Source organism: Myzus persicae, unplaced genomic scaffold, assembly GCF_001856785.1.
Source record: "Myzus persicae strain clone G006 unplaced genomic scaffold, MPER_G0061.0, whole genome shotgun sequence".
NCBI classification, from domain to species: domain Eukaryota; kingdom Metazoa; phylum Arthropoda; class Insecta; order Hemiptera; family Aphididae; genus Myzus; species Myzus persicae.
Genome location: NW_019102926.1, coordinates 304,047 through 317,845, shown reverse-complemented (window position 1 = coordinate 317,845; position 13,799 = coordinate 304,047). Strand labels below are relative to the sequence as shown.

General features: G+C 28.6%; 2 protein-coding genes across 2 annotated transcripts; both read right to left on the bottom strand.

Moving 5' to 3' along the window:
* Positions 1–1,707: 1,707 nt before the first annotated feature.
* LOC111033438 (protein timeless-like) lies at positions 1,708–5,821 on the bottom strand. The gene is made up of 5 exons (XM_022314169.1): positions 5,726–5,821; positions 5,553–5,652; positions 4,306–4,501; positions 3,404–3,602; positions 1,708–2,739 (listed from the first exon to the last, which is right to left on the bottom strand). Exons 1-5 carry the CDS (start codon positions 5,819–5,821, stop codon positions 2,632–2,634), a joined length of 699 nt encoding a protein of 232 aa, XP_022169861.1. The 3' UTR covers positions 1,708–2,631.
* Positions 5,822–5,938: 117 nt separating this feature from the next.
* LOC111033437 (protein timeless-like) lies at positions 5,939–13,333 on the bottom strand. Its single transcript, XM_022314168.1, has 8 exons — positions 13,237–13,333; positions 12,283–12,377; positions 10,986–11,044; positions 10,737–10,920; positions 9,740–9,886; positions 9,149–9,304; positions 6,252–6,428; positions 5,939–6,169 (listed from the first exon to the last, which is right to left on the bottom strand). The coding sequence occupies exons 1-7, from the start codon at positions 13,331–13,333 to the stop codon at positions 6,426–6,428; spliced, it is 741 nt and encodes a 246-aa protein (XP_022169860.1). The 3' UTR covers positions 5,939–6,169; positions 6,252–6,425.
* Between the last annotated feature and the right edge of the window lie 466 nt (positions 13,334–13,799).

Genomic DNA, 13,799 nt, shown 5'->3' with positions numbered 1-13,799 from the left:
GTTTAGCTATCATCGTTATTAGGCTCTACGTTGATTAGTCTTTCAGTCAGGACATGTCCGATTATACATAATTTGCCACTGTGGGTTGGCAGTATTATTAAGGGGTGAGTGATCAAAAACATAGAAGTCACTTCTGCTACATGAGTTTACGCTCACCTATATACAGAATATAAATATTGTCTAAATATTACTGCATAAAGATGTTAAGTGGCAAAAACGATAGAGCGCATAAGACACGATAATATGACAAAATTTTATTTGTTGACTCATAAATGTATTTTTTGTCACACCTGCACCGAAAGTTAAATTTTCGTTTTTTCGATGTCTGTTGAAACTTTGGTAAGCTACTTTTTTCCGGCCAGTGGGTGGTAAAGTGAGAATCCCATAGTGCTAGCCGCCAGGTCGTAAAATGGAAAACCTCAAAAGTTTTGGGCATATTCGTTGCACAACCAGACACCGAAAGATATACCACAGTAATTACAAAAATAAGCTTTTCATTATATATTAGGCTAAAATGCACTTTACCACCCAATGCAAATTTTTCAATTTTTTTTTTTTGGAACTTTTTTATATGAATGATCAGAATTTGTCAGTCATCGGACTTAGTTTTGAAGTTATGGAATTTGAAAATGATCAATTTTTGCGATTTTTACTCGTGAGCCCAACACTACGTTTATCACGTCTTTCACGTATTTTTTCTTTCTTTTCTTGAAACTTACGTTCATCAATGAGTATTGTTTATTTTTAAGTCTAGGTTGTTGTGGTTACCTAACCGCGTTGGTTACGCATGGCAACGCAAGTTATCCGAGAGGTCCGTAGAACCCCGGATATTGCGACCGGAGCCGGTAGGCGAAGAAAGCCACTATACATATACCTACTTATGTTACTTTAACTGACAATCAAGTCTGATGGCCGTCATATACAATAATATTCCCGGGAATTTGAACATCACTAGACTGTCCGGCTAACAAATACTGATTACATCACCATTATTTATTTTTTAACTCGTTGAAGTACATAAGTATAAAACATAAGTATAAAAAAAAAAAATCAATATTCGTAATACTCAGTAAACTAGAGTGATGTGTGAATGTGTAAAAAAACCGAAATTGATAACATCCAAAGGTCATACCTAACTTTAAAACAAAGTCCTACCGACAAATTCTGATTGCACCATTGTACTTAAATATTTGATATATGTAAGTTCCAAAAAAGAACAATTTGCATTGATTGGTAAAGTTCCATATCTTATATTCATATTTTAACCTCCTTGCGACCTTGCATGACGCGTAAACATTTTTCTTTCATCCTTCGCCGTGATCGAATAATCGATGAACACAGGCGAGTGACAAAAAATAGTGTGAATGGCTCGTGCAGGAAGGTAATTTTAGTCTTGGGCGAAGGAGGTACTCAGATTTCTAATTTGGAGAAATTGAATTTGATTCCAATCAGATTTAGAATCCACAAAATGTATTTTGTAGTTTGTTCGCCGACTGCCGAGATAATATGTGGTTGTAAACAAAACATCATTATTAAACTCTTCCACTCAGAATAAAAAAGTGTTGGGAGATGGGACAATAAATCATCACCTTGATAAATGAAGTATCCGCTACCAGGGTAAGGTTTCGGGTAGGTATTTTATTAAAAAAAAAATTAATATTCAATTAAAACTAAAATTTTTTGTATTAAATACATTCGTAACAATTTTCTACATACAAACTACTTACTACTGACTACTGACTACTGACTGAGTGACTTTGGGCCACCGGATATGCCTCTATTTTGGAAAGTGTAAGTTCTGATTCAGAATTTACTTGGACAACACACAGTCACTGAGTCACTTACAATGTTTTATCTAAAATAACATGTACCTATGCTATTAATAATAATAAAAAAAAACATACATTAGTGAGGTAATTATTCGAATAGTTAGGTAGGTACCTAGGTACCTACCTACTGGCTACTACAAGGTTGATGCTACTGCTACATAACCATTAACCACATAAGAATTATAAAATAGGTGTTAGGTAGGTAAGAATGCACAGTCATCACTCACCATCATGACATACCTATTGACTGATGAATTACATCATAAGGGTGTGTTTTACAGGCTACTACAGATAGTAAATTACAAATATTTTTTTACAACGGTATCTACCTACCTATATAATAGTATAGTGAGAATAATATTTTGGTGAAATAAATGATTATTAGGTATGTAGATATTTATTGATATACTTCAAGCCAATGAAGCAAATGTGCTGAGACAACAGAATTATAATTTGACAGTAGTAACAGTTAATAATAACAGTTAAATTTAAATAATGGAAGTTATATAAGAACATATAATAAAACAAAAGACGAATGAAGACACGCCATCACGTATTATATATTTATGGGTCCCGTACTTGACCGCGAAGCACACACGACACACCACTATTTCTCTCACCACTTTCATATACTGCAGCTACAATATTATGTTGTTTCAGCTCATTGGCTTCATGGGCCTATACTACTTATTATTTTGACTAACAAGTGACTACTAAGTACTAATATGTTATCAATTCCTACCATATGTAATATACTTCCGTATACCTACTATAGCATACTACAACTTATTTCCATGTATGCTTATATTTTCTTCTGTATCTTTCTAGTGATTCTACTCTCTGCATAAGCTGAACAAATAGCACGGAACTTGCTTAAATTTAAAACACGTTCAATCAAATCACGCCACTTCTATAGAAAATACAATTTAATGAACCAATATGTTAAATGTATCCTATATAGCCAATGGCGCACATAAGGGGGTGCTTAGCACTCTCAAGTCCTTAATTAGTACCCCCAGATTATTTTGAGTTAAAAATATTGTTTAAAGTGTAATTTTTAGTCTATAAGAAATAAGAATGAGTTTATTCCAGTTAGTATTGACAATGCACTAATGCCACTGGCATATATTTCTTGTTTATGTATGTTAAGTATATTTAAATTAAATACAACAAATAAAAAAACAAAATTAATGAAAGTACCTAGTGAAAATATGGATGACCTGATTGCATCCCTTGTTCATCGAAAACTAACTGTAATAGTCGTTGTAATAATTGTTTATAATTATAATATGTCGTCCAAAAAAAGATTCTTTATTGAAAATGAAGTTCACTACTTCGAATTACCTATAATGTAATAATTTATAATTGAATTTAAAATGAAGTTAATTTATGCCTGGTATGAATAACCTTATAGCTGTATGGGGGGCGAGGGAGCGAAGCACCCCCAAGGGTCACTTTGGGGTAAAACATTTGAACACTCCCAAGTTTAAGACTGAATGTGCGCCTATTTGCGGCTATAAGTATTCTTACTGTCACTATATGACCTGTATAAATTGGAAATATTGTATTCTTACTTTACACGGATTATAGTCATTTTCAGTTATTTTCAATAATGTTTCCAAAATAATTGGTTGTAAAATCACTGAATTCAATTCACAGTCTCCAAATACATGACGTATCAAAGTTAATATGGCGTCATTGACTAATTCATCATTTTTAGTGTAATTTTGTAGAACAGTTCCATACTTATACATTATGTCGGCAGTAGCAAATCTAGTATAGTTAGATAATATTAGATATAATTACATAACTTCTATACTGATAACTGACTATACTGAATGATCAATTTAATACAACAATTTAATGTAATAAATAGGTGATCATTATTTCAAAAACTATTAAAGTTATCGAAAAAATATGTACATAATTTTAAGACCTTAAAAAACTTTAATAAATATTTTTATTAATTTTTAATGTTATAATTTGTTTACTTTTTGTAACGAAAACGGGCATTTTTATTTCCTTTTTCTTAAGCAGACTATTTTTTGGAGTACTTCGATTACTAAAAATTGAATTTTAGACGTGTAGTTATGAGTTAAATCTTATAAGTTTTTAAAGTATATATATATTACCTATATAGATGGAGTGGAGTGATATAGGTATCCCGCAAAATATTGGTCCACTACTACTATTGATCTTTGGGTTATATAAAGTTAAATACCTCTGATAAGTTATAACTTATAAACTAATTCCCCGAAGTTTGATTTATAGGTTGAAATACTCCGAATAATATTCTAATTCTGAATATGAAATTAAAATGCATTTTTTATTTAAAATATTAAGAACTTAGTAGAAGTAAGACTTTTATTATACTGTTAGTATTTTCTGAAATAATGAGTGTCTTATGTTAAGCGAATCTCCAATACAGTAATTATTATGATTCTAGATTCATATAATATTTAATGTATGAGGTTACCTTTTGAAATGTTCAGTAGTATCATTTGAAGTCCAATAATCTAAATTATCTAACAATAATATCAACTTGTGATTTGTAATTATTAAATCTAGCAAGTATTCAAATGTCTGTAAGTCACTATTATAGAAATGAATTAGCATTGAGAATAATGACTTGATATCTTCTTTCCAAGTTGTAGATTCTGGTGAGTTATTACCTGAATACAAATAATAATTTTTAAGAAATTGACAAATTTACACAACATAATATTATAATAAGCAAATAAAATACATTCATTACTATAGTGCAGGTATCGAACACTACAGTATAAACCATCGGAGTAAATAATAATACGAACTGCGAAATGTAATAATGGAAAAACAATTACCCTACGGTTTCAAACTCTAAACCTTAGTTTAGTATAGTTATTTTTATTCTTACTATTTTATAATCATAATATTTTTATCATCCATCTGCCGATGTTTACCTATGTAACTAAGTAAGCAACTTCGGTACATGAATGTGTAGTAGCTGTTTCAAATTTAGTCTAGTCTCGATAACTCGAATCTCAAGAGGAATAAAAACAAATTCGACCAATGTATTTTTCGAGTTCTATACCTCAACAGCTAATACATAATTTAAAACATTCCAAGGTGCAAGATAAAAATTCCAGTTATTGAGACTCGACTATATATTATAAATTTATAAACCTAAAATATTTTATGGTGAATGTGCGCCGCCAGCTAATTCTGTCACATCAATGGTGTGTATCAAATTTGACATGGAGGCAAATTGATTAAATTAAATTGTACAATGTACATGTTATCATTCACTAGTGGTCAGTGGATAGCAAATTATTACAAATTTTAATATTGCATTATTAATAATTACTATAGAAGGTAAAATATGTTGGTAGTATCAATATTCTATTGACTATTTTTTGGTTTTGGTAAATGATGACCCCGGGGTCACTTTGACAACCCATTGTTTGATCAAAATCAAACGAAATCGTGTTCTCAAAAAGGTAAAAAGTACGGAATCATCCTTTATCGCTATAGAAAATGGTAATATACCAACATATTTCAAGTATCTTTATAGTTATTCATTTTTTAAAACAAATAATCAAAACTAGGGTATCCGGCAAAAATTCTTAAGAAGTATACCTATCAAAAACTAGTCACCAGGTTTAATACTAAAAATAGTTATTGTTACAAAAATAAAATAATATTGAAGTATTATGATTTGTAATATTTATATATTCAACTTACATTCAAGATCTTGTAATAGATCTATGTTGGTTAATGGCGTAACAGATATTTTTCGATATAATTCGATAGTCTCAACTACTTCTTTAATGGCCATGACTACCTTTCAGATGCACGAAAATAAATTTTAAAATAAAATAAATTAAAGATACGTAAAAATATATGCTAATACGTACTAAATACAATTGTCGGACATATATTTGAACATCATCAGATTTTTGCTGTTCTGCCATCGATAGTTGTTTTGCAATTTTATAACCTTCGTAAGCCATATTTTTAATCATTTTTATTGAAACAATCCCTCTATAATAAAATATTTGTACAATTAATATTTTAATGTTCTAAAATATTTATCAAGTATTCAAGTATATACATTAATCTACCTGATCATTTTCAATTCAATTCTGTTCAACTTGCAAAATCTACAAAGATATATTAAAAGCCAGAAAAAATGTGACAAATCAATGTTGTGCTGTGTATTAGATATTAGTATACTATAAACTTCATCAACTAATGTACTGAATCCATTTTGTAGAAAATGAATAGCGAATTTTCGAAGTTGAAGAAAGACTATGTTTCTATCCATACTTTCCTCATCGCGAGTTGGTAATGTTTTTAACCTTAACATTTAATTTTATAAGTTAAATTATATAAGTCCTAAAATAAAATTTAAAAATATATTTTAAATTGTATATTACTCACATATTTTTTGGCAATTTTTTTGTGTATTTTTTTTTTCGTAATGTGTCTGTATTTTTGTTGACAGCGTCAACTATAGTGGCATTATGACGAGTTCCATCATCGGATTTAAGTTTATGTGGTATTTCTCTAGGTTGTATTTCAGAAGTATTTACTTCTCTTTCTGTGTTACTGGAGTCACTGAAATAGTTGAGTTTTTATAACAAATAACAATCAAACATACATTTGTTTTTACTTTATTAAAAGCTTATAACTACACTGAACCTTAGGCCATAGGTCGTCTAAGTAAATTCGTATTACTTTAACCACCTGTTTATTATTTTCAATGTAAATCAAATCAAACTGTCCTATGTTTGTGGTCTTACATTTTTTTTTTCAATAACCATTTTTATTCTTTACTATTAATGATTGCTATTTTCGTCACAAGTGCACCACCTTATTAGTATTCATTTTGAAGTTTCATTTATACATTATATTGATACTTAAAATATCTCTTACTTTAGTTGGAAAATTCCTTATTTTTTATGGTACAACCCCTTTTGTAATCTTTATGCTTAGATATTTTCATGTTAGTTTTTACCCTTATTTACCGCTGTATATCTACAGCTTGGTCCTGGTACATACATTTTAAATTGTATCAATTTAATAAATCTTAGTTAATTTTACCTTTGTAAATTACATATCGATTCTCTGAACAAAAATTGTCTTTCAACTTCATCTTTTACAGCATGTATTCTTAAATTATATCCTAGATCGTCTAAAATAATGTGTCCTTGTTGTTTCATGTAATTGAATTCACGAAGATTATCCTTGAATGAAACATGAAAGTGAATATTTTTAGAAAAATATTAAAACCAGTACAGATAATAAATATACCTAGAATGAAAATTGTACCTATTTTGCTGTTGTACCGTACATGCTGAGATACTGAAATATGGTTTAAGTTGTATGTTTTATTAAATCTTATTTTGAAGGCGTTATCAATTGATGTTATTTTCAAGGCTGGGCAAGTTAATGATATTTTTTAACTCAGTTAAGTTAAGTTAAATTAAAATCTAAATCAAGTTAATAGTTAAAAGTTAATTCAAAATGTTCTATCAATTAAACTAAGTTAAGAGTTAACCAAAATGTAATATTAACTTTTTAACTCAAGTTAAGTTAAAAAAGTTTTTTTGTTTTCATATAGGAAAAATTAAAATATTCGTACCCAAAATTGTTCATGTTATTACACCAAAGAACTATTATTATTTTATGTGTTCAAAAAGCTAACAGTACTATACAGAAAATGTAGACTGATACCAGATTGTACAAACTCGAAAATGGTCGCGTTAGTTTAACCTAACCGCGTCTTTATATTTTAGTCGAAGTCGAAGTATAGGCGAGTACAATACTGAGTAGCGTATTTATTTTTATACTCATATAGTGATTACTGAATACTGAATACTTATTAGTAGTTATTACTAATACACGATAATTAGCGGTAGGCCTGTATGGGTTGTTAGATTATCAATGAGACAAGAACACGAACCGCGATTAAGATATTTTTCATTTTTTCATGGTGAGTCGTGACACAGACTAATTTTAATATTATAATAAAACCTGGAAATTACAGTATTAGTAGTTGTAACAGATATGTAATAATATGTATCGATATCGAATATGGAAACACTAATTATTACTGATTTTTTCACACCTTTTTACTTTCTTTTATTTTGAAGGCGTTATCAATTGATGTTATTCTTATTTTTATATAACGAATATTTTTTAAGCCGTTCACATTATATTTATTTTCTTACATAATTATTATAGATATCCGTATTTAATTCAAAATAATATAAGGTGCAAATAATTTTTCATCAAAAACGGAATAAAAATATAAATTATGTATAGGCTCTAGCTACCGTACAGTAAGTGTCAAGTGTATCTTTATTAAGTAAGTTCATTAATTTCTGTAATGTATGTGGAATTGAACTCAATGACAAATCGTTGCATTATTGTAAAAACACTAAAATCAAAAGTTTTGCGAAAAAAAACTGTCAGTCTATATTACTAAATATATTTTATGATATATTTGTATCATTATTAAAATAATTTATTTTTATTTTTTGATATCTTAGTTTCGCCGAAAACATTACATTTTAACATACTTTGTATTCAATATTCAAACCTTAGCTAGGCACGTATACGGACTTAATACTACAAAATACTACGCTTGTGTAAACAAAAGTCGATATTATGTATTTTTGATATTTTTAGTTTTTAAATCAAAAACTTATGTGGAACCTTGTATAACATTTTCAAGCTTCTTGACACAGTATAATATTTTTATTGAAAAAAACTTAAAGAAACTGATCATTCTGAATTTCTTAAAATAACTCAAAAGTAATTGAGTCAATATTTTGAATATTTGATCACGTATAGAAAATTCTAATACAACTTTTAGTAAAAATGTCAAGTATCTAATAATATTTGTTTTTGATTTACATCAAAAAACAACATTTTACGGAATAATGGTTGTGCTTAAAATTTTTTTTATTCATTCTTTTTTTTTGGTTTTCCGATTATTTTGTAAAGTTCTAGGGTCCAAGGACCAACTATATACAATGTGGTACCAAAAACCAACGCCAAATTTGAAAATCGAAACATTTTTACTGCCCCAAAATATGATAAAAAATAGAAGAAAAAACATTTAATTGTAAAATCAATACATTAACGCTCCGCTCAGAATCCAAAAATGATAATTTGTAGTGAGTAAAAACGCGATATACTTATATTTTAACGAGAATCGTCCATATCGTTCATAAAATGATAATGGTTTATGATTTATGGCCAGTGTTGTGGAGGCACATTAAAGTATTCAGTACATATACTATCTTAAAACTGGAAATACAAGTTATTACTGGATAATATGATGCCATATTGTTTTTACTATAATTGATAATAATTGTATTCATCTTTGCAGCAACTTCGTCATTTTGGAAAACCAGAGCAATTAATTCAATGACTTGTGCTGCCCATTTTCTTCTCAACGAATTATGAATCAAAACCATAAGTGTCTATAAATATTCAAAAATAAACAAGTTAAAATAGTTAATATTTGTATACATTTCAAATACCTTGTAGATAATATTACAAAGTTAATGAGAGATTTCACATAATTTAAATTGCTTGTAATATTGTACTCGCACGGTATCCCAACACTCGGTTAGGTACAAATGAACATTTAATCAACAATTATGTACAAATGAAATAACAATCATTGGTACCATTTTGGAGTCCATAAGTCGATTGCACAAAAAGTGGGGTGCTGGTGTAACGTTACGTTAGTACCGCTGAGGAAATACATTTTTTTGGGTGGTTGGGGTGGAGGGGGTGTACAAATGTTTATATTAGCAAAATACTAGATTTTCACAACAGTTTTTTACTTAACCAGTATTAAAATAAACTTCTAATATATTATCATCATTTTAAACAACTGCATTAACAATTACCTCTCCAAATTGTTCACAAAAAAGAATCAATAACATTCTCCTTTGGCACTGGTCGTCATCTACGATAAGAATATTTCTTATTAAAAGTAAACAATCACTTATAATTGGTACAGCATAAATACTGAAACAGCCGAGGGGTTTGGACAACTGAAAAAAACACAGCATAATAATAAATATTTTTTTTTTAAAATGTATTAAGGCTTTAACAACAAAGGTTTTTAGACTACATTAAATGAATGTAAACAAATAAACATTAAATCTTAATAAATATTGTAAATAAAGAAAATGAGAAACTAGGTGAATAAAAGGTTTTTAATGTATGTTTCAGTATCGAGTGAGTCAAAATACAACGAAAAATAGGTCAAATGGTAATCATACCGTTTGCTGTACCTATACCTATGTTCATTGCTCGACTATAGTGAGTGCCGGCATATGGCATAATATGTCACAGGTATGTTCTTTTATACTCAGACACTAATGAGTAGTAAGAACATATTGAGAAAATAGAGACAATTGAATTTAAAAGGAACCATTGTACTCGTATATTAATATAATATTATGAAAAACGATTCCTCTTTAAGGATATTTTGTTATTATATTGCTATGTGCAAAATGTTACTGTGTAAATTTTTGTACTGATACAGCCGTACAGAATAATAATATACGTGATGGCGAAAAATATTTAGCCCCTATGAATAATGTTTTTTTTTAATCACAACAAAATAACAAAAACCGTTTGGGGAAAAACCGTGCAATGCAATCGAACTTGTTTTAATCATAAGGAATATTTTGACTTTTCGCTAATTTTTTTATTATTTCAGTTAAAAAACTTATGAAAAACCACTATCAAAGTTGATACTTGGAGCAGTTTTACAGTTTAACATCAGCTCCAAAATGCGAAGACTCATAACAAAAATTCATCACATTCATTGTATTACCGATGCATTCGTAGCTCCACTTAGAATCTAAAAATAATTATTATGATGGATATATTTACTTCTTCAATATATTTTTTTATAATCTGTATAATACGTTTAATGGATCTTGAGTCAGTCCACCAGATTTTACTTTTCAGTAACAACTGTTTTAATTTAATTACATTTGAATGCTCAAATCTATTGACATGCTGTTTGGTATCCAGTATTATACATTCTATTGGAGTTATAAGATTAGTTAAAACTCTGCAAAAATTGATTTAAGACATATTGAAAAATAATTATAATACATATAATAGAAAATTACATACTTAATTAGCACGGATAATATTTTGCTGTCATTAACTGCGACTAACATTGGTATTAGGTCCTAAATATAAATTTATAGAAGTTAATATTGAAACATTTGTAATGTTATAGGTTACTAGGTTCTATACTTATAATCTATTATTTTTGGTAACCCTTAAACTTATCATTCATGATAGGTTGAAAACCATTGGGATATTATATCGACTAGGGACCGGCCGAATACAGTGTCTTATGCGGGAGCGTTTTGAGTGAGTTTTACTGTATTTGTATACCTCTTTACTGGCTTTGCATAATTTTTTTTTGTTTTTTTTTTTGTTACGCGTCGATATACCTTAGCGTTTCATATCATTTATTTATTAATTTTTCTATTTTTTAGTATTTAAAAAAAAATATTTTGTGCTAATGTGTTTCATTTCAAAAAATGTTCAATGTAATTCGAAAATATTATAATTGATCGACGACTAAAATAAGAATGATAACAAAAACAATATTATCTATGGCAAATAGATTTATTTTGTTATGATATTATTTATACCACGAACTTAGCCGTAAGAATATGAGTGTGTGGCGGTTCTCTCTAGATAATAGCTACGGATTTAGATCTAAAGCTGTGGTAATAGCCAAAACTCAAAAGTGCATAGATTGCCAGTCTGGGCAATAATGCAATATTAAAAATGTTGGCCTAGACACTTCTTGGTAAATAACTACTCGGCTTGTAGCACAGAACAATAATATATTAATTATGCTTTTAGACTGTAGTCCAGCGAGAAAACTCGCCGTTTTTACGCATGTTATTATTATTTACTCAGAGGTCTGGGAGGCTCCCTCGAAGATACCCTAACCTTCGCTCGTAGGTTGTTTTGAGACTTTATAATATTAGCTACTCGTTATATTGTGATAATAAGAAAGCTCATAAATAATATAATTGACAATATATATTAAATAAATGATACAATAATATCCTATAGTTTTTGTCCCCACTTACCCCCCCCCCCTAATGATTGTTGAAATGATGCCCCTGTGGTAGGTATCTATACTATAATATTATTTTTCATTATAACACTGATAACTTAAAAAAATTTATTTTTTTTTTATCTATAATCTACATTCTTAATTCTCGCCATAGTGTTGGTTTAATCATATTTGTATTATTTATATTTTTTTACATAAATTAGTATTCAATTTTATAAAATTCTACATTTCTAATATTTTCTATACCCAAAATAGTATTTTGTATTTTTGTTAATGACGTTAACAATATTTTTTTTATAATCATTATATTAATAATAATGTACACACTTTTTTTAGTACTTCTGAAGATCCAATAAGCTGCCTAAAATTGATGGAACTTTCTCCTGTTTTAATTAATTGCTTATATATATGCCAAAGTATTACTGAAAAAAAACATTACAAATTATAATTATGTAGGTTGTTTTATGTACATGAAAAAGGATACAAACAAGTGGTTGAAATTGTTATTTATTATGATTTAAATAATATACAAACTCATTGTACCAGTTCATAGCAGGAACAGTTTTTTTGAAGGGGGGAGGGGTAAAATTAAATCAAATGTTTGTATCAATACATCTAGTTCAGGTTTGCATGTTATAATGAATTTATATACAATTTTAAATTAAATATTTTTACAGTATAGAGTCTAGCAGTCTTTTTTTTTCGCAACGATCAATATCTGGATTGATTTAAATTTGTTATGTATCTACACTTAAAAGAGCTAGACCTTTAAGGCGTTCCTGGCCAAGTAAGTTTCTTAAACATTTTTTTAATCTTATCATGGTAGAAAATGTGCGTTCTGATATCGAAGTCGAAACTAGCAATAAAGCTAAGAATTTCAAAAGACAATATATAATATTTGGAAAAAATGCAGTTACATTTAGTATTATTATACTTCATTTGAATTTAAATTAAACCGAATCTAGCTAAGTTCGGACGCTATTTTTCAAGTTTGTCAGTCTATTTTTTCCTCTTCCTCAATTTAATTTCTGTTGGCAGTATACTTCGAAATCCGGAAATTCTGTATCTATTTTTTTAAGTCATCAGGCACTTATTGATGTTTTATAAGCATCTAGGTACTAAATCACTAAAAACTTATTCCATTCTTCTAATAAGTAAAAAACACATTTTTTTTTGTATATACAGTTTTTAATATTCCATGTTATTATTATTGATCAAATGCTTATATTACTACGTAATTCGAAAGAAAATAATTATAATTCAATATTATATTAAACTTACTGTAACAATTATCAGAAGGTAAATAATCGTTAGCAATGCATATTCGTAATTGATTAAGTAAGTTTTCTGTATTATGATGCTTCAATGAATCCTCCATTTCGATTATTTTCTTCGGTAAGACAGATGATAGTTATTCTAAGAAACAACATTATGATATATCAGAATAGCATTTTTTAGAAATATGAATTTAAATTCATAATAGTTTGACAAATTTTTAGAGCATCTTATCTATACTTAAGATTCGGAAAGTTATTTAAAATGTTTGGTATTATAATGATACCTACTATAAGCTACTCTGCCCAAGCATATGGTAGGTTTATTATACTTATCTTATGTACACAACTTAAATGAATAATATAACAAAGTTAACACATAATGATAGATATCTATAGAAATCCATTATATTACATTTTAGTATTTTACTGAGAAAAGGTTCGTTGGTCTTTTGGTCGCCGGGGGGAGGGAGTTGGGGGGAGATCGTATACCCCTTGTTAAGCATTAATGGAGGACACTACCAATGCATTTGTTGTCTCCGCCTTACGGCTTACACACGTATGAAATAG

What these genes read in the sequence shown, in the direction of transcription:
- LOC111033438 (XM_022314169.1), bottom strand. Translation starts at nt 5,821, where the DNA reads ATGGCTTACGAAGGTTATAAAATTGCAAAACAACTATCGATGGCAGAA. An exon ending in ACTACTGAACATTTCAAAAG is followed by an intron (nt 3,603 to 4,305) that starts GTAACCTCATAC and finishes TAACTATACTAG; the next exon opens with ATTTGCTACTGCCGACATAA. An exon ending in ATGACTATAATCCGTGTAAA is followed by an intron (nt 2,740 to 3,403) that starts GTAAGAATACAA and finishes TATTTTCTATAG; the next exon opens with AAGTGGCGTGATTTGATTGA.
- LOC111033437 (XM_022314168.1), bottom strand. Translation starts at nt 13,333, where the DNA reads ATGGAGGATTCATTGAAGCATCATAATACAGAAAACTTACTTAATCAA. An exon ending in ACCTTCTGATAATTGTTACA is followed by an intron (nt 12,378 to 13,236) that starts GTAAGTTTAATA and finishes GTTTTTTTTCAG; the next exon opens with TAATACTTTGGCATATATAT. An exon ending in ATATTATCCGTGCTAATTAA is followed by an intron (nt 10,921 to 10,985) that starts GTATGTAATTTT and finishes CAATTTTTGCAG; the next exon opens with AGTTTTAACTAATCTTATAA.